Source organism: Streptopelia decaocto (assembly GCF_964273445.1).
Source record: "Streptopelia decaocto genome assembly, chromosome: 2".
NCBI classification, from domain to species: Eukaryota; Metazoa; Chordata; class Aves; order Columbiformes; family Columbidae; genus Streptopelia; species Streptopelia decaocto.
In genome coordinates, this window is record NC_138655.1 from 22,310,437 (window position 1) to 22,336,689 (window position 26,253).

The 26,253-nt window shown below is 43.9% G+C and overlaps 1 protein-coding gene across 2 annotated transcripts in view; it reads left to right on the top strand.

Moving 5' to 3' along the window:
- NCALD (neurocalcin delta) overlaps nt 1-17,518 on the top strand; it is a 57,555-nt gene extending 40,037 nt beyond the window's left edge. For both annotated transcript variants that reach the window (XM_082046216.1, XM_082046215.1), the window contains 3 exons: nt 4,749-5,145; nt 11,988-12,093; nt 12,385-17,518. In XM_082046216.1, coding sequence (XP_081902342.1) covers nt 4,768-5,145; nt 11,988-12,093; nt 12,385-12,482 — 582 coding nt within the window. In that variant the 5' untranslated portion in view covers nt 4,749-4,767 and the 3' untranslated portion in view covers nt 12,483-17,518. The remainder of the gene's footprint in view (nt 1-4,748; nt 5,146-11,987; nt 12,094-12,384) is intronic.
- The last annotated feature ends 8,735 nt before the right edge of the window (nt 17,519-26,253 follow it).

The following is a 26,253-nucleotide window of genomic DNA, read 5'->3' on the forward strand; positions in this document are numbered from 1 at the left end:
TTATTTCTTTGAAACAAGCCAGACCATGTGTGCAAGAAACCAAGAAGCATCAGTTTCTGAACACAAACAACAATGAGGTGGTTCATCCTCATTTTCTGTAGTATTATAGCGCTGTATTACTAATCAAGGAAGCTGGTACTGGTATGTCCATCATGCAGTCATCTCTCAGCTGTGCTAGAGAAGTGTCCTCTTCACTGTAGTGTTGTGTTACCAAAACAATCCCAATTATACCCCAGAATTACCTCTGTGTTCATCCTGTGGCTTCAGGACTACATAAACTGGCTTTACAAAAGGCTTCCTCCACTGTACAGTGTTATCTCTCTGTCCCTGAAACATTGTTCCCTAAAGCTCAAATTTTGTTATCTAGTGCTTTGTAATTTTAAATTATGGAATAGCACTGAAACCATAAAATGGAGCCTTCGTTGCTTCTTTCTGAAAAAAATTCTGCCTTCATTTTTATAGTTGGTCTCTGTAGCCAAGTCTATGGTGTGATTTGCTTCGCTAACTTTGCAGGAAATATATCAGGCAGGACTTTTCTTCAAACTGTTTCTTTACACCTTTCACATGCTTTGTACCCTGTTAGCTATCAAGTATTCAATATTCTAAATTCTCCATTTTTAGAGCAACACTTCCCTGGACAAGAGCCCCCTTCTCATTACACTTTTTCTCAGCAGTGGACTTTCCTTCAGATTTAAGCCTAAGTAAAAATTAAGATGTCTTGTTTTCTTTGGCAGACTGAACTCATTAAAAAAAAAAATTAAAAGGGTTGTCATTTTATGATGGGTGTCACGTTTGACAAGCAAGAGAATTGTTGGAAATGTGTTGCTACCACTTGCTTATTATAGCAAACCAACAGAAAAAGATTTTTTAAAAATGATTTCTTTTAAAGAAATATGCATTGCATTCACACAGCAATGGGTTAGTTGTGCACCCGCGGCTGCTGCAGCTTCCCAGCTCCTGCAAGGCTGTTGCTTCATCAGGAAACATGTTTGCCTTACCCCGAGGTTTCAGATCGAGGTAACAACTGTAAATGAGCAGCAGCAAACTGCTGACAAGAGACGTGTGGTAGAATGTGTTCATCACCTTTCTGTCCAGCCAGTTCCCCCCTTTTGAGGAGAAGGCTGTAACAGCATAGATGTGCACACAATATACTGCACTGCAGGGAAAGTCAGTTGGTGTGGTGTTGGTCACCACTTCATTTATTTATTCTCTTAATGTCAAATTATCACAGCCTGTTGTCTGTCAAACAGCTCTGTCTTCAGTCTCATCTTAAAAACTCCACACCTAGACCTTATTAGAGCAAACTCCAAGTATTTCCTTTATGGAGCAGCACCTATAATGTTCCTAAAATAATCAGCAAATGGAGATTCTTTCCATAGCAACCACACAGCAGAAGATCTTTCTGATCTTCTCTAGTTGTTGACTGAAATGGTATCTAGTTTTCAAACCAGAAACACACCACATCCTTTTACCGAACAATATTCCCTTCAGAATTAAGGTCTTAATATTTTTGTATGTCGTGTTGTCCGACATAGGAAGTCATTCATATATATTATGTCCAACAACATTGTATCAGGCAAAGAAATTGTAGAAATGCAATAATGATTAAACACTTCATTTGCCTTTGTTTGTATACCTACAGCATCCATTTCTCAGTATTGTCGACATTTTACTTTGCCACTGTGATTGCCATGCACTATTTACTTGCTGTATTTTTAACATTTAATCATTTATCAGAAATTTGAAAGATCTACAGAGGTTATAAAGTGTGAATAAATGCCTCAGATCAGATCCAATTTTATTTTTATTCTGTGCATTTACTACTGTCATTATTAGCTGACATTCTTTTAGCTCACTGTACTCTGCCCATAATCTAATCCATCCTGAAGAGGCGGGCAGCAGTGTACAAAGTTATTATAAGGATCTTCAAGTGTCTTCAAGGATTTTCTGTACTTGGACTGCAAAAGCATTTTGATCTGCTGTTGATAGAATGGGCACAATAAATCCCATCGTTACAGTTCCTAGAACATCACCTATTAATAAGGAACAATCTGGAGGGAAAAGAACATAATACAAATTCATCACCAGCAGACTCAGAAATAATCCTTCGGGTTTTGACTGCATTGCTTGGCATCACAGCGGCTGTGAATTTCAACCCCATCCTGCAAGTCACATATGGTTAGCTCTCCCTTTCTGCCTGGAGAACAGAGATTTTTCTGATTGTGAAGGTTTGCTCCTACCGATGCAATGCAGTGCATTCTGTCATTCTTTATTTTTTATTATTTGGTAAAAATATGTTGCACCTGCAGCCATGTGCAGCTATAAAGGCATAATTTTGTGGACTGAAACACATTCTTGTTGGCTCCCTCTTGAAGTCCGCTGTCTGCCTGTCACCTCATTATTTTATTTTTCAGAAGAACCAGGTCTGGAAGTGTGGAAGCCGAGTTTCACGTTTTCAAATGTTTAGATATGAAAGAGCAGCAAGGGATTACATCGCTAATGCCAGCTCAGTCCTACCGCAGCTGGCTTGTACCTTAGCCAGAGACCTTCTCTTTCTACTCTGTCGGTCTGGCAAGTGTGCAGCCCCGGGGCTGCGGAGCAGCTGCCACCGCGGCTGTGGGTGGCTGCCACCTACTCTGGTGAACTTACTGGTTTGGTTTTTGCTAAACTGGTGCTGCTCTAAACTAAGCCTGGACACTTCACTTGTCCAGTTGCTTTCCTATCCTGCTGGCAAACTCTGCTCGTGTTGTTTTGCCTGACATAAACCCGTCTGGCTGCCCTCATGTAATCCGTTCACTCAGATAATTCCCAGGTTGTTTATTGTGGACCCTGTCCAACACCCGCTGAAGGCAGTGCAACCTTCAGCTGCCTCGGCAGCTGTTAGACTGGGCCTATAAAACAGGGACATTTTTTATATTTTCAGGGTATTAAGAGCTTAGATTGCTTAAAAACTGTACAGTATGTTTTGATCAGGATGAAAGGAGGAAAGACAATAGGAAAAAATTACCTTTTTCCAAGTGTTTTGGAGACATTTTGGAAGAAAAGACATTGCTTGGATTAAGGTGGTCACCCAGACCCCTGAAACAGACAGGAGACAGACAGGTTCCCATCAGGCAGGACCCATCACCCCTTTCAGCCTCTTCTCTGCAAAGAGGGAAGCCTATTCTCCATCAGTTGTACAGGCAACAAGTTTAGACTAGACATCAGTTTACCAGACAGCCACCAGTGGATCATGTAGAGACACAGACAGATCTAAGATGAATCCCACCATTTTACCCTAGAGAAATACACTTTTTGGTTATTCTGGTCCAAGAACACACGAGATTAAAGAGTCAGACCTCTGGCTGCCTTGGGGAGTTCAAATTCACCTTGGGGAGGAGGGGAACTTCTCAGCACAGGAAACAATTAGCATCAGCTTGGGGGACACTCTATTTCTTCTTCCCAGGGTCAAATAGAAAAGGCAGTAGATTAGCTTCAAATGGTGGTACATTTTTCACTAGATGCTTCTGACATGTAATGACACTGTATTATTCTTCATTTTTTTCAAGTATTATTTTGGTCTAGGCATCATTCATAAATCCACCTCTGTGGCCCAGAGATTCCATTCTGACAACAGTGTGGAAGTCTCGTATATATTTTGCAATTCTACTTAAGTCATTCATACATTAGAATTTATTAATAGTTGTGACTGTCATTCGCATGACAAATTCTCAGGCAGGTTTCTGTTGATAGAGAATAGCTTCCCACGATTCAGGTATAATGCTAAGCTTCCAGTAAAACTGATGACGTTACCTTTTGGAGCCAACACACTCAGGCTCCAAAACTTAATACCCAAAGGGCAGCAGCCGTTAGTAAATGTGCTGCACAATGTGTTATGTAGCAATTTGCCTTAAATAAAATATAATTAGGGTGATTTCACAGAAGCTATATTCAATAATATCTCTTAGTGATTAATTTAACGGAAATGAATTTCCAATTTTGTTGTCCAGGTACTTAATGTTTTCTCCTCCTTTTTTTAAAAAGAGTGTTTTTCAAAGACCTGTGACCACCCAGGTTACTATTACTTAGTAACAGATCCAGTTTCTGGCTGCAAGGAAAATTTAAAAGCCCAGTAATATAATTTGGGGTGGGAGAATCCACCATTGATAAAATCTTTACAGATTTTATCTGCATTTTGAACTAAAATGGGAATCAGTCTATGCCAAACAAGAGAGGCAACTTCTGGGTTGTTCTGTTTGATTCTGGCTATAGAGATATGTCTACAAGGGCTTTGGAGCTCCTGGTATCAGTGTACACTACCAATGCACCTTGATCCCATTTTGGAGGAAGACCAAGCAGCCATAGCCCTTTGTAGCAACCTGATTTCTACCAGAGGTACAAAAAAATGTATCTCCTTGAGATCAGGTTCTTGACAGTTGGGTGACAGCACACAGCCACCAGTCACCTGTGCCTTGCAACATCCATTGCTTACCTTGTGATTTCAAAAGCAAACTAATTACAAAGTAATTACAGTTCTCCAGACTGTGAAAAGACAATGTAGACACTGCAGATTAGGCTTGTTAGTTTTTTCAGAGTATACTCGTAGTGGTGGACTCTGCCCAAAGTTTCAATTGATTGCCAAGTATGAACTATCATCAGAAATCTCAGAATAGGGCATACTGTTCTTCTACAGTCTCCAAACCAATAACTATTAATAATTAATAATTAATAACAATAATAATACATATGTGTTTATTTTTCCTCTGCAGGTAACATTTTGACACCAATATGGGAAAGCAAAACAGCAAACTACGCCCTGAAGTCATGCAAGATTTGCTAGAAAGTACAGACTTTACAGAACACGAGATCCAGGAGTGGTACAAAGGCTTTTTGAGAGACTGTCCAAGTGGACATTTATCTATGGAGGAGTTTAAAAAGATATATGGGAACTTCTTCCCTTATGGGGACGCTTCTAAGTTTGCGGAACATGTATTCCGCACTTTTGATGCCAATGGAGATGGAACAATAGATTTCAGAGAATTCATCATAGCCTTGAGTGTAACGTCAAGAGGTAAACTGGAGCAAAAGCTGAAGTGGGCATTCAGCATGTACGACCTTGATGGGAACGGCTATATCAGTAAGTCAGAGATGCTGGAAATCGTGCAGGTAAGTGCTGCTCAGAGACACCCCTTGGCCTCCCTCCTTCAAGTGAATAATGAAGCAGTGAGACACTGAATTAAAAACTCCAGCAGCATTTGGGGGTTTATGATCTTGGTTCCTTGTATAACCGCTTAAATATAAAATGTTCTTTCATATGGCAAGGATCATGTGACAATTCAAGCTACAGCACTTGATATCCATTGCGATATCTCCTAAGCAACACAATGTTTAAGAAGTTCTCCCTCGTCAGTTCTGTTGGGCTGGGGCACAGCAACTAACCTGCTGATAAATGTGATTCTGTTTTCTGGGAAATAACTGTCAATTGATTACAGTTAATTACAGTTGGACCAAGCAGGTATCTTAGATCAACTAGGTAGTGTACCTTTAAGGAAGGCAGACTCCCTTCACAATAAGAAACAAATCTATTTTGAAACTATGATGTTGTGAAAAAACAGCTCACAAAATTTAAGAGGTGTCTGTCTGCATAATTCCAGTGAGGTCTGCACACTTAGTATCATGCTAGCTATCTTCATATTAAGTTGCCAGTATAGATAAACCTTATCTGGGTAGACAATGATGCCATACACAGCCTCTTTGGACGTGTTTTCCTGCGTGTTACTAGGACTCCCGCCTCACTCTGGCTTCCTCTAACATGTTTTTATCCTTAAGGCACAGGACTCTACTGAAAGTTTTAAAACATTTGTATATGGTAGTATATTTACACAGCTTGAATCTGCATAAGCCAGGACTGATTAAAAAAAAAAAAAAAGGTTGTTATCAAGATCCTTTCTTTCCCTGAAAATTTTGAAGAGCTAATTATGTACTGTGTTATTCAGACTTATATTTGTGCCGGAAATCCAAGGAAAGGAATGTACACAAATTACACGTTGGAATGGCAAACTGCATGCACACAGTCAGCCTAGTGCGTGGTGCCCTTGTGTTTCTACCAGGGCTCTTCTCACATCCTCCAAACTGTAGCTTACACCACTGCTTGCACTGCTTCAGCAAAAGCAGATACAAAGCTCAGCTGCAAATGTAGGGTCGTTGTGTCCTCTTTCACTTGTTCTGTTTTGTGCTCCTGTCTGAGTTGAAGAGCAGGATTGCATTCAGACACAGAGACCTCCCTGTCTCTGTGCCATGACAAACCCTGTGGAATACTTGCATTAACTGATACTCTGTTCTTTACAAATCTTCCTCTCCCCTGGTCAGGGCAAACAGGCTGTCAATTGTTGTTTTTCTAGCTGTATTTCTCCTCACAAGAAAACAAAGAGAATCCTAGAAGAACTAGCAAAGTTGAAAGCAAACACAAGAAGCTAAACATGTGTGAGCATCTGCTCCTCAGGAACTGGAGCTGCCCCGGGGACCACAGGGCCCCTTGCTGCCGTGAGCAGCCCAGGACGGACTCGGTGCTGAATGGCAGCGCAAACCACAAAGACCAGAAGATTTTTAAACAGGGAGAACAAAGCCATAAATGTGTTCGTCTCAAATTTAATGAAAACATCAGTGGCTGGGGTCTCTGTAGCGAGTCAGGCAAAGACCAGCAAAGCCAGCAGGTTTTCCCATTTACCCCAGATTTACTCACCAGCATGCTTAGAGGCTGAAATACTCCACCTTCTCTTCATATTCGTGTTGGTAACAAATGATAGCATTGTCCTTTGCAACCATGATGCCATCATCAAATGAAACTGCAGCTTAGGGATCAGCATAGAGCAACTTTTTGTCAATTTATATAACCAACCCAGAGCAACACATTGCATACAGGCCTCAGCCTGGCATTCCAGCCCTCCCACTGCACTTCTTGGGAGGTTTGGCTCTCCCCTCCTTTCAGATTACACCAGAATCTCAACTGAGCCATGCTTTATCTTATTATCTCACCCCACGTTTTGAGGCACTACACAAAAAGCAATTTGGGAAGTAAACAGACTAATAAGCCTGAGCAACAATCATTTCTACCATCATCAACATGGACTATGAGCAGGTTTCCAACCAGGAAAGCTGCCCTTTCTGTGATGGAGCTTCCCATGAGGCAACATGCTTGTAGATCTCACTCTGTTCTCTTCTCCCAGTTTTTTTATGGTCACAGTGATCTCTCTGTACTGCACTGGTCACCTGTAGCTCTTCCCAGCAGGTAGGATTTGTTGTGTAGTCTCTGGAAGCATGTTCAGCTCATATGTGAAACTGAAGTAGATGAGCACATTTTCTTGCTTTATTGAGAGGTTCCTTTGATGTAGAGTGATTAGACATAAAAAAACAGCTAACAACTCTCACTTTCATTTACAAAATATGATTATTTTTTAATATGGAAAGACAGGATTCTGTATCAAACATCTTCCTGGGAGCCCTCAGCCATCACAATCTTTCTGATAGGGAAAAACAGAACTTTGTTATGTCTCTGATATATGTCTCAGAGGAACCTATTACAGGTCCCTTATCTAGCATACATTTGCATGTTGATATAGCAGGATTTATTATGTTTTCATCGGGATTTTTGCATGAGACAGTACATCAAAATGAATGCTAAAAGAAACAACATCAATCTAAAAGTCTAAGTTTCACAGAAAAATACTGCCCCTGTTACTGTGGGATTACTGTATCTCAAATAACATAGGGGCAAGGCATGGTTTTCTTCTTTTTCAGTATGCTTTTCTTTGTGCTTTGGACGTCTTCTCTCTGCAATGATTTTCCAGGTTATGCTGATGGTTACTTGCATTTCCTTTCTCATGCTCTGGTCTAACACTGCTGCAGGCAATGCAGGCATTGCACTCTTGCTCAGCATTGCAAGAAGGCACTTGTGGTAACAGTGGTAGGAGCAGTAGCACTGGAACAGCAGAGCTACTGGTTAAGATGGCTCATGTCCCACAGGATGCCAAACAGATGAACATGAATGGTCCATAACGGATTACTGAAGCAATGGGCTGCAGGGCAAACCACCTGCATTCCTTGAAGCTCTGTTTGCCATAGTGTGGTTAACACATAGCCTATCACAGACTCACCACACCTGTCCATGAGCTTCCACTAGACAAGTCTCCAAAAAGCTCTGCTTAGAGACACACATGAGCCGTGCACATGGAGCTGGCTGCACACTTTGGAGGATCACATAACCTGAAGGACATTAGTGGTGGGCTGATGATTACAGAGCCTAATGAAAGAAGGTCTGTGGGGTACTGCTACACCTACCAGGCATAGCACATCTGGAAAGTACTGTGGGAAGAAGTTGCATAGCCTGCACTCTTGACAGACCTCACCACAGATCCTCTCAGATTCTCCTGCTTTAGGAATGCTTTTCATGTTCCCCATATGTTTACCTATAATCTAAATAGCCCAGTCCACTCAAAAATAGCCACAAACCAGCTAGAAGATTTGTGTTTGTTCCCCTTGTTGAAATGGGTTATATTTGGTGAGAGTCTCTTAAAATAAGAGTTCAAATAAGAAATGGAAACCTTTTTCTAAGGGTACATTTTTTCACCATATGGAGTCATAAGGCATCTTAAGAATACAAAGCTGAGAGATGAGAATAACACAAACAGAGCACACAGGTTCCACTTGCTGGGCTATCTCATTTGTAAGCCAGGAAGAAACAGAAGCTAATATGGGAAGAAGCAGAAGCTGACATGGCTCTCAGTAAAGGCAATGTCAAAAGTCTTCATGAGATTGAGAGGAAAGCAAATTTTTCAGACTGATTATTCACTTCATGAGATTTTTAGCTGTCAAAATTTATTTCAACAAAGTAAAAAGGATTGACTGAAAATTTGTGCTGTCATTGCTGCCATCACCATAAGAAGCTCTTTGACACTTTGCCAAGTGTAGCACAAAAGTGCAGCCCTCACCAAGGTTTTTGATCTGAGTGGATCAATGTCAGCCAGCGACTGGGAGCAAAATTTGTGTGAATTGGTAAAGGGGTGAGATTTGCCCTAAATCACCCACCTTATTTCCATGCAGGTGGAAGATCAAAGAGGAGAGCTCAGCACAGAACCAACCAGTTCAGATTAAGCTAGAACCTGTGCTCACTCCAGTGATGCACACAGGGCTCTGGAGGCACAATTTTTTAGTGGTACTCAGGGGCTCCAGGGAGCTGTAAGGAGCCCTCCTGACAGAAATTCACCTGCAAAAGCTGCCATGACTCAGGTAGCTACTCATAGATAACCACCTCCAAACCTTCTCCTGATGAAAGCCACTGATGGCTCTCAGCTCAAGTGCTGCAAGGCTGAGGAGTTGTACTCCACGTGGAGCAGAGCCCTGCAGCCTTTCAGTCCCAGGTTACATCCTGGGTTAGCACAGCCCAGCTCCATGCAATTATCACATGAAACATGATTCCTTTCAAAGCTTGTTCTTTCAAACACGCAATAAAGAGCTCTGTGTAGCTGCATTGAATTAATATGGGGCAAGTCTCAAGATTCTTAATCAGCTTTAAATGGCTTTTACTTTGGGAAAACTTCCCACTGAACTTCTGAGTAAGGACATAAGAATTTGTCCAGAGTAACCATTTTCAGCATGAAAGGAACGCTCACTATGTTATTCCCATTTGGCTTTCCTAGAATATCTCATCTGTTATTCCTTTCACACGCCTCTGTGAAAAGGACCCTGTAGGATGAAGTCATCCTGAAGTGCTTTTTATTTTTTGTCCTAAAAATCTGCATATTCTTACTATGGTTACTTTGATCATGGTAAACATGCCTGCACTCCTGGTCTGGGGCATTCCTCCCACACTTTGAATGCAGATTGCTGTCCTCTCACCCAGAGCGAGAGAATGACCCCTCCACCTCTCTTCCTACCCCAGACAAAAGCCAGACAGCTTAAGATGCTTAAAGACTGGCAGATTTATAAGCCTCATCTCTGCTCTGACCCTTGTGAGGCTTGCATGCTGATGAGGATGAGGAAGGTGTAAATTCTTACTGTCCACCCTCTCCTTTTTTTTTTTTCCCTCTATTGTCTCCTTCCCCCAGTTCCCTCATGTCTATGTTCACGTGCTGCCATGTTCATGCATTCTTCTGTTCTCCTGGTTATCAGATGATCACAATTGTGTGGACAGCATCCCTGCTTAGGCTGTGCCCAATACTCTGGCACCCTAATTCTCTTGGGAGTCTTTGAGCACTCCTGCAGTGCAAATGATGATGATGTTAATGATGATGATGATGAAAAGGGTGCCCACCACTTTTTCATTCATCCATCAGCTGCTCATGCTGAAATGTTCTCCTCTGCTCCCCTGCTGGTGTCCATAGCCAGCATTGTAGACTTACCGGAGGGCAGATCAGGAAATCCATGACCACGGTGTTGGTGACATAACTTAGGGAGCAGATGTTTGATTGCGCTGAGCATAAGCAATGAATATTTTATTAAACAGACAAATGCTCTTCTCAAGGTGTAACTCTCTAAGTTATTTAAAGGACAGAATATGTGAAAGGTGAGCTGGTGGCGGAAGAGAAGCCAGCAAGATGTCCAAGGAAGCGGGTTCTCCCCGCTCTGAGTGTAAAACGTCTGTATTACTTAGCAGCACCCTCCAGCTGGTGAATCTGTGCTGTTATATTCCTGGGGCTGGCCCTTGGGGACCCTGGGCCAGGTGACGGGAGAGTGCTAGACAAAGTGCCTTCATGAATGGGAGAAGGGGAGAGGGGAGATCCAGTAAGCAATCGCGCTTGTGCCAAGGAACCTCTCCCAGAGCAGGAGGAAGCAGAGAACAAATTGCTAAAGCAGTCACATCTGCGCTAAGTTATGAACTTACCACCGCAGACACTGTGTTTTGGGGGGCAACAAGAGTTAGAATCTGTGGAAGAAAGTGATACACATCTACAGACTGCTGGGCAAAGCGACAGCCCAGTGCAGCACCTGTCAGCCAGAGGCCAATGAAGTGCAAGGGGCAGCAGAAGGAGCTGGTCAGACCAGGGCAGTGCTGCCTTGGACTGGGATGTGCGACCTCTCCAAGCAGCCAGGAAGGTCCCCTGAGGCCACCACCCTGCAGCCATCTGGCTGCTGCTGCGCTCCCAGCTGTGTGGCTCTGTGAAGGTATTTAACACAAAAAACCACTTTTTTACCAGTACTGCATGCTCACATTTGCAGGCAACATTTGGATAACCAGTTCAGAGACAACGACTCATCCCTGTTTTAAAATTAAAATTACCTCATTCTTAGGGGCTGATAGTACCATAGGTAACTAACAGAATTATCTGTGCAGAGAATAGCTACGGGTGGCAATGGTGTCGTGTGGGACCAGAACATCTGCTGCTGTGGAATGAATTGTGAATGGAGCTTTGAGATGTGTACACACACCAACCCCCAAGGAAAAGGACAACTCCTTGCTGGTCAAGTCTTCATTATCTGTGAGACAAAGCAAACACAGAGAGTGGGTCACTGCCCTCTCCATGGGCAGGATGCTGACCAAGGGGGAAAAGAAAGGAGACTGGGGAAGAAGCAAAAGCAGGGTGAGGGGACAGGGCTGGTGAGGACAGAGTCTGGGTAGCTGAAGCATAGAAGCACATCACAGCATGGGACAAGACCTTGGTGGTCTTACCATTCCCCCAGGCACTGAGAGCTGCCAGAGTCTAACGTGCTGTACAAGTGCTAAATTCATCTGAAGAATGTTTTAATAAGGAAAAATGTAACCTCGGTCCAAACCCAGATTGTGTTAGACTGTGACTAAATAAGGAAACACACTATTTCATAAAAGATCTTCCCACTGAAGAGGGCAGCTGCATGTACTGGTGCCACCCAACTTCCTTCAGCCTCCAGAGAGCAGGTCCCAGATGATGCTGCTGGGATATTTTCTGCCTGTTTCTGTCACCAGGAGATAATCCTACCCCTGCACTAAGACAGTGTGTTTCTTACCAGCTCTTTGCTCCTGTCATATCACACAGGCAATCTATAAGATGGTTTCTTCTGTAATGAAGATGCCAGAAGACGAGTCAACACCAGAGAAGAGGACAGAGAAGATCTTCCGCCAGATGGACACCAACCGTGATGGTAGGCACCCTCCAGACACCAGGGAGGCCACCTCTGCCCCCATGCTGATGGGCTGGGGTGTCCTGCCCACATGGGTCGACCCCTCAAACCCACTGTTCCTCCTTTGGCTGCCCAGGCAAAGCCACCGCCATCCACAGACAGAGGGGTGCAGGCAAGCCTTTGACTTGCAGGGCTGCTTTCCCAGGGATTTTCCTTGGACTCCCCCAGCTGCCTTCCACCATGCTTGTCCAGAGCCTTCGCAAATGTGCTGCAACCCACCCCATATGCTAAGCAAACACTTTTATTTTCCAGGAAAGCTCTCTCTGGAAGAGTTCATCCGAGGCGCCAAGAGCGATCCGTCCATAGTCCGTCTCCTGCAGTGTGATCCCAGCAGCGCCGGGCAGTTCTGAAACCATTCTTTGGATGAATTATGTATCTGCTTTCTTTTTTCCTTGCCAAACAACATTCATGGTAGTGTTGCCTCTGTATGGCCAATTATGCCTTCATTTGTGGCATTTATAGCTTCTTTTGTTGTGGATTAATTATGAGAATGCTGAATTGCTCTTAACAATTTGTCCAGAGCAGGGGCAGTACTGTTTTAAACAGATATTGTGGTGTTTTTGTTGTTTTAAAGATTTTGTTTTATTTTAATTTTTTTGTTTGTTTGTTTTAACGTGTCTGTTTTGGAAAGTATGTGTTGAGAAGGAGTAAAGTGACAACAAAATTCTTGGCAGCAAGACACACTGACAGATTTTAGATTGCTGCTTTAGTAGCTGAGTATTCGCCCGCAGGACTTGAAAGTCTAGTAGAGGTCGAACCAAAGGGGTTGTGATGGGTGGTGCAGGATTCACCTGGAACCTCCTCTCCTGTCTAGTTAAGGTCAAAGACAGGATCAGGAAGAAGTACGAAAGCTCAAAACGTGCATGGGGTGTATCATCTGCATCCCTGCTCCTATGCCTCGTCGTTTCAATGCTGTGAACATTTTCCAGGTTGTGAAGGAGAAAGAGAAAAAAAAAAAAAAAAGGTTGACATTTTTTACTAGGTTTACAGTGGTTGATTTCACACGGCTTTGTCTGAAAATGCAGCAATTTGCAATCCTGATCCCCAAATCCACAACTGACAATACCTCTTGCCGTTTGGGATCAGCGAAGGCAGACACAGATATGGAAAACTGGGTCTGGACAATGACTTTGAGGGAAATGATACATGTTGAATGTGAAATTTTCAGGTTAGTAATAAAGCAGTTTTTACTAAGGAGAGTGGCATTCACATGAGGAACTCACAGACACCTGCAAGCAGCTCCAGCTGAAGCACATCTGCTGTTGTAAATGATCTTGCATGGTATGAAGTTTTGGGTGTGTTTTTGTCTCTCTCCATGTAGCTAATGGAATTTCTGGGCCTGCTCTTAGGGGAAGGCTGTCATCAAAACTTGTTTTAAACATAAAATTGTAGCATTTATATTTCATTTATTTTGGTAACATTCGAAAAATCTGTACTGAAATGAGGAAATGGTACGCTTATGGTATATTTATATATATACAAAAATTAAAACGAAACAAAAAAAAGATCAGCTCTTGAGAGAAATGTTGAATGTTTATCTTTTCACCTAGATGCAGGAGTCTGAAATTTGCTGCTGTGAAACTTTATCCTTTGGTCCAAGTTCCTGTATGCAAAGTTAGTGCACATACATGGGATTTCTTAGGGACTTTACAAGCACTGCTGCAATGGAAAAGCTTTAGCAACAGGAGGCATTATGCTGACTAAATTGGCATTAATCTGTCATTAGCTAAATTCTGCTCTGTGATCCTGTTGGAGAGCTACCCATGGAGGCAGCGCACAGGGCTGGGAATTCGTGAGCTTGTTAGAGTAACCTTTGTCTGACAGGCAAGGTTGGCGTTTTGACAAGTGACCTTGTAGATGCTAATCCCCAGTAGCCTTAATTTAAAATAAACTAAGTAAAACAAGTCTGCTTTGCAGGTGATGATTAGCTAAATGCTAGTTAGATGTCATGAATAAGTAGACGAGTATGAATAATTTTTTGTCAAACACTAGCTAGCATGTACAATGACTGAGAGAAAAAATCCTAGACTGAATTTTTCCATATCATTTGCTTTGCCAGCTGCGAAGTGCAGAGCATATTAAAATAAAATAAAATAAAAATAAATTGAAAATAACATCGCTAATCAGCTGTACTAAAATTATTATGAGTGGCTAATTACACTCAATAAATGCCTTCAGGCACACACCTTTGTCTCAAATGATCATAGAAATCCAGTTGATTATATATTCCCATTATATTAATCAAAATACCAAGCAGAGATGAGAAATGAGAAGGCAAAAGAGGTCCAACCACAGCCACAAGCAGATTTCAATACCTGATGCTGTTACAAGCATCACTGGCAAATTTGGCACCAGTTCTGGCTGATGGAAATGTTCCCAGTCTCTTTCTTCCTAATCTTCATTAGCCATCCTGTGCATAACTCTAACCCTTTTCAGGAGAGCCTGTGCTTACCTTCCTCAGGGTAATTTTCTGTCACGCGTAGAGAGGTTCTGGCCCACTCTCTGTCCTTCACCTCACTCTGGAGTGCTGTGAGGGTTGTTTTTCAGCAGGACAAGCCTGGCCAGGCGGCTGGGGGTTGCTACAGGAGGGTTAGATGGGAACAAGGAGCCCCGCTGCCCCAGCCCAGGGTCCTCCACCACCACCACTGCACGGGCAGGACCGGGTGACGCTGGAGAAACCTGCTGAGCTGCTCACCTGTGGGCTCAGTGCAGGCACCCAGGCCCAAAGCAGCCCAGACCTACAGAACCTGGCATTTACTGGAGGTGAACTTGGACACCTTCTACAGTTCCATCTTCTTAATGTTCTGAAAGCAGTTCTGTGTGAATGAAACTTTTAAAACACTGACTTTTATTTCAGTGACTGCGTTCCATCTCTTTTTAGTCAAATATTCCTGACCCAGAACCTAATCTTTCAGTTTGTTTTTGTTTTTTTCTCAATAGTTTAGGGGCTTTGGGGCCAGGCTTGCTTCACATGTTAATATTGTACAACACGTGTTTGAAAACACAACCTACAATATGACCCCAGGCCAGCAGAGATGTAATTCTTCCCACAGGTCACAAAATCTGGAAGAATAAGAATTAGCCTGCAGCTGCAGAGGACGTAGCTGGAGATAAGACTAACGTATGAACATTTACAGAGTAAACGAAGGTTATTCTTTTACTTGACTACGACTAATGATTGGTATTAAGTTATTAGCTATCCCTTTCTTTCTCTGCCTCTGCATGTGTTTCAAAAGCAATCTACAGCTGGAGTTGTGAGCACCCACAGGCTCAGATCAGCAGGACAGCTGTGGTGTGCTGCAGCTCAGATTGCAATTTTCTGCTTTGCTGCCATTCTCATTTGCAATCATAATGGCCTTCATAAACTTTCTGAAGACAAAATAACCTATCCTGTATAAAACAGCACAGCAAGTCAGACACTTTCAAGTGATCAGTTAGCAATATTTCCACATGGGAAGGATGGCAGACAGCACAGCCTATTTCACATCACCTCTCAGTTTTGTAGATGCTCTCTCCAGCATTAGTCTCATGTGAAAGAGGTAGCCTTCCCTCGTGTTGTCCTTCCCTCATGAATTAATGTAACCTTCCCTCATGAATTAACAAGTACATCCTGCATGTAGACTGAATCCATGGGCAATTCCTGTTCCATTTATCTGGCATTCCCAGTCAGCTTGCCAAACGCTGGGCCAGAAGATGTGAAGTGAGGACTATGGCTTGTGAGATCTGCAGCAGCCTGGCTTGGGTTTAAGGTGCTTTGGGAAGGGAAAAGGGAACATAACGCTTGTAAAACCAGCACGCCTATGTTTTTGTGAGCACTTATGGTTTGAGAGACACTGAAGAAAGATCTGTGTTTCAACATTATTTTAAGCCCTGTGAGTCCACAGCAGTGGATGTTCCTGGAGTACACAGAGCTGTGCTTTTCCTCTTGCTGTTTTAGGAGCTTGTAGGATTTTCATCGTATTTTTGGAGCAGTCTTTTGTTGTTCTCTGTTATAAAGCACAACCTCCACCATTTGTTAGACACTGCTGCTTAAAGACAGTAAGCTAGAAGTGTGTGACTTCTATAGCTGGATGAGGTCTCTGTGCAGAAGCATTGCACACCAGCACAAGAAGTGGTCACACACAACCAAGTCCCCATGGTTTAATAACTACCCCTGGGGGCTGAGCCCCAGGACTTTTCAGTGTGTGTTCTTGTCACTGATCGCCAATGTGCAATAATGCAGCTTAGCTTAATTTTCTTTCACTGCAGACTAAGGCTAAGTCGCATTATCTTGCATGTGCTGTGGGCTGGAAATGCACACATGGGCAGAAACCTCGGCTCAGCTGACTCATGGAAACTTGGTGAACTGTGGTAACTTGATGTTGAGCCCTAATCCACAGACTAAGCTGAGGTGAAAACATGGCTGTAGTTATACATCTCTCAGTACATGTGAACCAGGGAACACGGTGACAACTGGCAAGTCCCTGGGGACATGTGGCAGTGAGGAGGGAATCCCCTGCATCAGAATTAATGCCCTGAGCTCACCTGTCTCCCTGTCTTCTTTATTTTAAAACTGTCTTTTTTTTTTTTTAGCAACACTGGTGAAGATGCAACATGATAGCAATACAGCACAGTCAGGCTAAAGGAGCCATCCTTCAAAAGAGTTTCTTTTCGAAGCCTGGTGTGCAAGCACCAAGCAAAACAAGCAGAAGGGAGGGCTGGACAAGACCTCCCGAACACCCACCACTCCAGCACCTCCTTTTGTCGTGCTCACGGTGCTCCCTCAGTTTCCTGTGGGGAGATGGTCCTTGGGCTCAGGAGTTAGGGGTCAGGTAACCGGTGCAAGGCCAGTGGAGAATATTTCACCTGCCCTTTGCACAATGTTTGGATGCACTCTTGGTTATGTGTCGTACTGAGTGGAATCCCATGCAGGAGTCTTAAAGTGGGGGATGTTGGTTTCCTTGGTACCGTGGGCAGAACATGTGCTTAGAAATGCAGAGAAACTTGGCAAGCCTCAGCCAAGCAGCGCTCCAAGTTGCATGCGGAATTCTCCACTGACTGTGCGACAGACAGATAAGATACAAAGCAGCGACAGATCAGACTCGTGGTGTGATGTGCTCTGAGATAGCGCTAGATCAGAAATGGCACCTTCTAGCTGAGCTGCTCGGTCTGCTGTGCATTCAGAGGTGCAGACAAAAGACACTTTTAAATACCTTTAGCATGAACATGCAGCTACAGGAGTAGAATAACTCTGCTCCTTCTCACATATATGCAACACAGCCGTCCGCTTTGTCCCTGTTAGGAGTCGAACAAAGAGCTGCCAGGACAAGCATGAGGCATTTCCTAAGTGTAACTGAGGGCAAAACATTGCCTGCAAGAGCTCTCTTCCCAGTCATGGACAAAAAGGAAAAGCTCTATTTGACTTTCAAAGCCCAGGTGCCTTTTTCTGGGCTGGGATAGGTGAGAGGAACAGCTGTGTTTTAAGCGCATGGAGGGGAAAAAGCAGCAGGGTTTGTAAATTGGTGTGGAAAGCAGTGACACTAGAAATCGGGACTGTCACTGAGGGGCTGCAGAAGCTGTTAAGTGCCTCTGGCATTCAGAGCAGCAGAATGATCGGTCAGACACAAAGTCCACCTCCTCATCCCTTGCAGAGACCAGTCCTGGCTACCACAGGTGTCTCAGCAGTACCCCTTATTCCAGTCTGGCTTTTGCTGTTGTTGCTTTCAAATCATCCATACTGAGAAGCTGTTTCAGGGGTGGGGATTTTCACAGGATAAAATACTTAACAAGTAACAGCTGGAAAGACCAGATGTGAGTTGCTTCTTGCAATGTACAGGTTTGATTTCCTCATTGCTCCCACAGGTCATAAGTGTTATTTTAATATCTGTAGTTGGGGTTGAGATATCACATGTAAAATGCTGAATAATGCACAATAAAGAAGGCAAAAAAGAGTTTGGGTTGTAGTAAACAATGTGAAAAGCCTAGAGAAATGAAAAACTGTAAGAGTCATCATTGCCTTCAGGTCACAGTCTGAATTTGCCAGGTGAACCCCCCTCAGCCATAGTCAGCACAGAACAAGTTGTCTGTGCCAGCCCAGTCTGTGTGACCTCTGGGGCTGTGTCATCACCATGTCACCATGGGATGAGGATGGGGACTCTGGCTGCTGCCACTGAGATGGTCATCTGAGCTTATTCAGCCTGCTGAGTGCTTCCCAGATCCCAAAATACCTGACGGACACTCTCTATTGTGTTCACTTAATGCACAGCTGGAGATGTGTTAGATCTTCCCCTCTTGACCTGATATTATACCAAAGATGTTCTCACCTTCCAGGGCAGGCACTCAGGGCGTCTGGCTCTCAAAGGCTTTGTGCCCACCTCCCGGTTGCCGTCCCTTCCCTATCTGGGAATGAATAACGAACACCAGCTCCTGACACCTGGAAGAACCAGGCTTGATGCACTTAGATGGAACAGTTTCTGATTTGGTTCCCGAGCCCTTGACCCTCCTGTGTATACCTTGCCAACTATTCTATTTATTTCCTATTATTAAGTAATGGTAGCATTAAACATTTCAAGAACATGCTGAACCTCTGGAACAATGTGATTTTCATTGTCGTGTGTGTGTTTGTTGATGCCCTGCAGACTGAACCTGACCGGTGGTCACTCTCCGCTCCCATGGTTTATTCCACGGAGAGCTGATTTCTTCCAAGCAGGAGCAGTATCTTCCTATGCATCACCATTCAGCACACAGTGCCCCAACGCTGCCTGAAGCATCCAGATGCTGTGGACCAAGAGATAATTTTGGTGCAGTAATGTCAGGCGGAAACTCTTCCTACCATCTGTTAAAAAACACGTGTTGATGGTGTGACCTCTGGTTTTCTCCTCCCTGGGGACTGGGGTTTCAGCAGTATTCAGGGTTGGCCTCATGTTCCCCCACCAAACGGGATGATGGTGATTAGTAAACCCACCTGAGAAAATCCTCTTAAATTCTAAGCTTCGTCTGTGCTGTTAATTGGCTGCACTCAGAGGGAAGATTAATGGGCCCTGTGTGGTTGTCTGCGGGAGAACTCACAGTTCTTTGTCACCACCACATTTTGTTTCCTGTGATTAGTTTATTCACATTTCCAGGGCAACCAAATAGTTTCTATCAGTATCTGGGAGAAAAAGAAAAAACAAAACCAGAGTTTCAATCTGATAAAAATCTAAGGAAGCTTACTAAAGACATTGTGCTCCATGTTAGTCATATGAATTCTCTATGAGATCATGTTTCCTTGGTGTTTTCTGTTTGATTTCCTTATTCATGTTTTAGTTGTGGTTTTTATTTGTTTATTACAGATCCTCTTAGATTCAGCCCTGCTGGTCATTTAACTCACACACCAGCAAAAATCTCAGTTGTCCCACGAGCAGATCTGCCTGAACGATCACTAGCAAGGTGGGCTCACTGTGCCTAGTGAAAACGAAGCGCTTAATTATGTTAGGGATTATTTTTGTCTGCACATTTGCTGCTAGGAGGCAGATTGAGACATGTTACAATATGCTTATCTCTTCCATTTGTTCACTTCAATTCCATCCAAGCAGTCTTGTAGTTTATATTTGTATATTGAGTTCTGTTTCACGCTTGAACCCAAGGCGACCAATATTGGCTTCTTCTGACAGAAGTACTTGATACTTTTTGATTTTTAAAGATTGCTGAGTGAATGACGGATGGATGCAAAAGTAAATAGTTAGATGTTTGTTTGAGTACATTACGCAGACATTAATGCTATGGAGACTAATAAATTGAGATGAACCATGGCCAAAAGCTGAACAGATCCAAGTATCCAGTTCCCATTTAAGTCCATGACCATTCCACAGAGAGACCTTTCTCATCCTTGTTCCCTCAGGCTGTTCCTACGTTGCAGAGTAGAGCAGAGATACCAAATCTAACTTTAAATAAGCTACCATGGGCAGACTAACCGCAGCAGCACGGAGTTCAGCATATCCTGTGTCTTGGTAAAATTAGATACCTCTCTAGATGAATGCTTTGTAAGCAAACCTACATATCCTAAGGAAGAATTTTACAACTCAGAAAGGAGAGGGACAACTATGAATTAAATGAATTTCATTTGCATAGTTTTCTTATGGCTGTCTAGAATTGCTAGTGTCCTGAGTGTAGTTGCCTGTAGCTATGGTGTTGTGTTAACTTTTCCTCACGATTCTGTTGTAAGCTCATCTGGTGATATTCTGAGTCTCCAGACAGTTCTCAGCCAAGCAAAGCCCATGGGAAGGATTTCTGGAGGTGCGCTGCCTTCAGGAGTTGTCCCGGTGATGTTGCATGCTTTGGGAACATGTACCTGCACAGCAATGTGTTAAACCTACCTGGTAAAATGGAAGCAGATGATCAGGCCATTGGAGGAGACAGAGAATTGGGTGGAGGGTTGTGTAAGTGTTTGTGCCCCCCAGCACGCGCACTGTTCCCCCTGCTATTAACTTGCAGTTAGGACCTTTCTTGAACTCTTAGTGCTGGAGTAAATTTTTTAATGCTGATAATGTATTTGTATTGGGCAACATGCTAAAAAAAAAAAAAAAAAAAAAATATGTCTCTCTGACTGTCCTCTCAAGAAGCTGTTCTCTTCTGTACATATGATATACAGAATGTATGGGAGTCTTACCAGCATTGGTTTGCATTTTTAAGACTATACTAACTAATGCGTGATATTATTGTGTTCTCGTAGTGGCATCTTTGATGTAAGATGTAAAAACTATTTAATTTTTTTTCTGCTATTGTTCAGCTTTTAGAGATAGCACCAAGGACTGCATGTTCACTAGAATCAGCCTTTTTCAAGGGCCGTCGTAGCTGCACACAGGCGCCAGTGTTGCACCCGAAGAATAGCACCTGCATTCTCATTTTAATAGGGGTCAGTTTCGAGCGGAAACTTAATTCTTCCTGAAAAGTCTCGTTTTCTGTCTTTACCTCCCTCAGACTCAGACGTTCCCGTCCCACGCTGAGCGCCAGTCCCAGTCCCAGCCCCAGGAGGGGACCTGGCCGGGGTCCCCGGTGCCGCATCCCACTGACCCCAGCCCAGGGCTCACCCTTCTGCACCCCCTTTTCCTTCAGACCGCTGGCCATACCAGGACAAAACCCACGGGTTCACATTTTAAGACTGTTTGTGCAAGCGACTTTAAAATAAATTAACTGAAATTTTGAGGAAACAATTAAGGAAAAGAAGAGCCTGAGCAGCAAGTTTGGGGTCAGAATCTCATTGGGGTGCTTAACATAGAGAGAACTTGGGGTCAGTCCCTACAAGATGAGACCATTTGGGGATTTAGGTTTACATTTCCTGTTAGGTTTGAAGGGGGAAGAGGGTCTCTAATCCAGCCTTTTGGACAGGGCTGACTTAACAGATTGAGTCTGAGAGAGATGCTTCTCCAGGTCATGTCCTGGGCCCAAAGACAAGACATGCTGCAGCTTAGGAATATTTTTCTCTTTTAGTTTTTTTCTTTATAATGGAGGGAGCAGTTCAGACTGCACCTGGCAAAAATGACTGACTTCAAAAGCATGTTTTTCCTTGTTATATAGACACCCACAAACCAGCATCATGTGGTTAAAAAGGCGCGTTTGTGATCGTTTCTTTTTCAGTGCCAAAATACATAAGCAGTATTGTTTGAAGGGAAATACGATTTTTTTTTACTGTATTGTTATTACTGTTGAACAAATATTGTTTTTAAATGTTAGATTTTGAAGACTTTTGTATTGTAAACTGTTTTGTGACATGGTGCTTTTTCATACTGGAATTACTGATTGCACCTAAATATGAATTATTTTGTTTTCTTATATAAATATGTAACCTTGAACAATCTTGATGAAAACCAATGTATGGTGGATACCAACAGTTCAAACAAATTCTCCTACTGAAACCCCCTAAATGTTCTTTCCTACTAATAAATATTCTGCTGCAGCTAGCTAAGATGTGCTGTGTGCTGTTACTCTTTTCACAATGGAGCTTTAAAGCCTCATGTAGCCCCACGGGCTGGTGAGCAAAGCTCGGAGAAGCGCTTGCCAGCTTCCTCACACCCCCAGCCTCTCACCACCATGGGCAAGGGGGCAGCAGCTGGACAAGCCAAGCTGGAGGCTTAGCGAGGGCTTAAGCCCTGCCTGGGTGCTGTACTGGCACATTGCAGCCAGCTGGGCTCCCTGCTGCTAATACAGTTTTCTTCCTACACCAGCTAAAACCAGCGGCCGGGCACAGGGTGAGATAACACAGAGTGGTTTATGAAAGCAAAGGAAGGACAGAAGAAGGCTGAGAGCCCTGGTCTTCTGGAGCTGGAAAGGCCAGCTTAGGTGGGTGACGGAAGCTTTCCCTGCCATAGATAAATCCTTCTCCAGGTTTAGGGTGTTTTTTTAATCCCCAAATGACTGGCACACCATCAGGGAGACAGGATGTGGGGAGGGACCGTGGGTTGGTAGGGTGGTAGCTGTGGTTAGTCACACCGAGACGTGGCTCATGGGGCAGCAGCAGAGCCCATCGCAGCAGGGGCTCCTGCCAGCCGAGCCCGGCTCTGGAGGGGTCTGGCTCACACCCCTGTGCGTGTTCCATAAGCTCCTCAAATTTTACCTAGGTTAAATTTGGAGCTGGGATTAGCACCAGGGTGCTAAAATTAGTTTAAATCCCACTGGAAGGTAACTGAAACCAATGCCTATTTCCTCTTGAGATTAAAAAGAACCTCAGCCTATTTGTGGAACTGCACATTAATGTGGCTGTGAAACAGGCTGGAGCCTGGATGGAGCATCAGTTGCATCGCCCATGTCCCTTGTGTGCTCAGGGCACCTTCAAACTGGCTTTAACACATGAGCTTCCAATGTAGCAGAGTCCGTGATATACATTCTCCTCACCCTTCTGGTAGGGCCATAGTATGATTTAGCATTAAGGCATAAAAAGACAGAGGTGTAAGGAAGTACTTATGTGCATTGACATGCTAAAAACTGCCACTCACCGCCTTTGTTGGCCCGTGCATCCCGCTGTGCAAAGCCCAAGGCTTCTGTCCCAGGACAGGGACGCGGGCAGGTTCCCGGCACAGAGCCTGGCTTAGGTGATGGGCACCGCCGGGCTCCCATACACATTGAACCCCAGCAGCCCGGGACTGTCCCCCCCACCGCCTCGAGTGGGAAGGAACCCAAGGCCCTGCAGCTCACCAGCTTGTGGGCCCTGGTCTGGCCCTGTCTGGGAAAGAGCACACTCTGGAGTCAATCACTGTTTTCAGCAGTACAAATCGAGCTGAGACCTTGGAAAGGTGCCAAAAAACCTGGCTTTTCTGCCTTGTTGAGCCCCCCGAGTCAAGAGCTAGAGAGGAGGGGTGTTTCACTCACCTCCACGAGGGGTCAGTTTTTCTTAAATACCTTGTCAGTCACCCCACTAAACCCTGTTCAGCCATCCCAGAAACGGCGCAGCCTTCAAGCATGCTGTGGGTGCAGTGGGTCCCATCAGCCAGCACGCTTCTCCTCACTCCTCCACAGCCCCGTGAACAGAGCACTTCCAACCGCCCGGCCGCCAAAGCACTCATGCTTTAACAGCCACGCAGTAAAATGACTTCCTATAAAACATGATTAGACGTGTACCGCAGGCACTGCACAGGAGCAATCCCCACAGGAGCTGCTCCTGGCTCACCCTGAAAAGCCCCTGAAAAGCCCCCAAAACCTGCTGGACTGAGAAGCCACAGTGGCAAAGACAGTACCTGAAGCTGCAACCTCGTCCATGGGGGCTACCAGCACCAGTAAACTACAGCCAGTCCCACAGCTGTCATCATATATATGTATACATACACACGGCATTATATACATATGGCTTTTGGTTTCTGCTGCAGCTCAGGTGCCAGCTGCAGAGAGGCTGGTGAGGGAGCATGGGCTGTGCTGGACACCATCGTCAGGGCAAAGAGTGTGTGGTGGGAGACAAGTGGATGTCTGTGGTTTCCACTGCACCTGGGAAGATCCCTTCTGGTGTTGGCTATAAAATCATAGAATAGTTTGGATTGGAAAGGACCCTGCAATGAGCAGGTTAGTCAGTCGTACTCACCAAGGTACGGAGAACTTAGTTTCTAGTTCTCCTGCTGTGTCACAAACAGCTGACAAATACTTTTCAAAATTATTAGAAAATTCAAAGCATATAGGGAAAGCCTTTTTTAAAAAACCTTTGGTGGCTGTGAAAAGGCTCTTGGAGCTGAACACAAGCGGATGAGCTTTGCTTGGATGGGGGTGGGGAAGGGCTAGAGGCAGCTGGGCTCTTAGAGCTGGACACTCCACTGGCCAAGACCTTTCAGGTGACTTAACTTCTTTCCTGATTGCCCAGATGTGGTCTTTGCCTGACTGTCCTGGTTTTATTGTCACCTTGCTTTAAACCTTGACACTGACACAGGAGGGGAGATCTCAGGGCCTGGCTCTCACATGGCAGTTTGTCCCACTCAGAACTTGCCCTTGGCAGCAGCGCTTCTCTGACTTCTCCACCCCATGGTAAGGCAAGTCTGCCTCACCACTGCTTGGGCAGCCTCCTTTTGCTGAGGCAAATGCTTTAACTCCCATTTCTCCCACCTGTTGAGGTCCCTCTGGATGGCAGCACAACCTTCTGGTATATCAGCCACTCCTCCCAGCTCGGTATCATCAGCAAACTTGCTGAAGGTGCACACCGCCCCATCATCCAGATCATTAATGAAGATGCTGAATGGGGCTGGACCTGGTACTGACCCCTGGGGGGAACCACTAGTCACTGGCCTCCAACTGGACTTGGTGCCACTGACCACCACCCTCTGGGCCCAGCCATTCAGGCAGTTTTAGATCCACCTCCCTGTCTGCTCACCCAGCCTGGACTTCATCAGCTTCTCTGTGAGGATCTTATGGGAGACAGTGTCAAAGGCCTTACTGAAGTCCATGCAGACAATATCCACTGCTTTCCAGGCCAGCCAGCGAAACCATGTTGTCATTTGTTTGGTTTGTGGGGTGATTCTGGGTTTTGTTTCTTTTTTTAGTTTCTCCTATTTTCTGCCATTTCTGCTGTGCACTCTGCTATTTTCTTATTTTCAGAAAGTTTTCTGGGCTCAGAATAGGAACTCAATCCCCAGTTTGTAGTAATACACATCGCAGCAACAGAAATATTATCTCATACATAGGAATATTTATTTTTTCCTTCTTAAAAATGTACAAAAAATAAAATAACTGTATTTACAGTTTATCAAACCCCTCTCCCAGTTGCAACACTATTAAGTTACATGAGCTATTTTCTTAATATAAAAGCATACTATACACAAAGTTTCCTTGTTTGCCAGAAAGAGGGCTTGTCACAAACTTTGGCACAAACACTCTTGTTTGTATCTTGTCTCAATTCATAGAAAATGGAAGAGCATATAAACATTTCATAAGCTTTACATTTTAAAAGTCATAAGATACTCCTTTCCAGTTCCATATCAATCAATATACAGCATTTCTGACGGCTGGAGAGTTTAGTTTTTACTAATTGTTTGAATTAATTTACAACAATATAACAATCCATGGGCTGAAAGAGGAAAACGTACAAGAGAGACACTTGATCTCTGAATTCCACTGACGAAAAACTTCATGAGAAAGAACACAGAGAAAAGTTATTTTCTTTGTAGTTTGCTTCCAGTGGTAAAAATCCTCCAAAATGTCTTGATGGGGATGTCCCTGTACATCAACAAAGCTTCACTGCAAGGATGTACTTTATTTTGGTGATATCAGCACCTGACTGTGCAGAAAGAAACTAAAAATTGAGATTCGGGGGTTTCATAATAAAATATCAAATGGACGGACAGTGCCGAATCTGTAGCGGGAACCAAAATCAGAGCTTAGAAGACTATTCTCCTTTTGCACATGTCTATCAGAGTTCTTCAAAACACAACATCTACAGACACTGCACCACTCTAATTCTTCATAGGGAAAATGAGTTAAGCAGCATGTCACCCTTCAGGCTGCACTGGTTAAGATTCTTGCTATCTTGAAGATGGAAAGGAAATGAGAGTTTTGTTCCTTTAAATAAACAGCAGTGCCACAAAGAGAAAAAAGGAGGGAAAACAGGCATTTTTGTCCCCTGCTGAACCGCAGACAAATCTTTCTTACATTTAACTCATAATATTTGGAAGATCCAGAATTAATCAATATTTT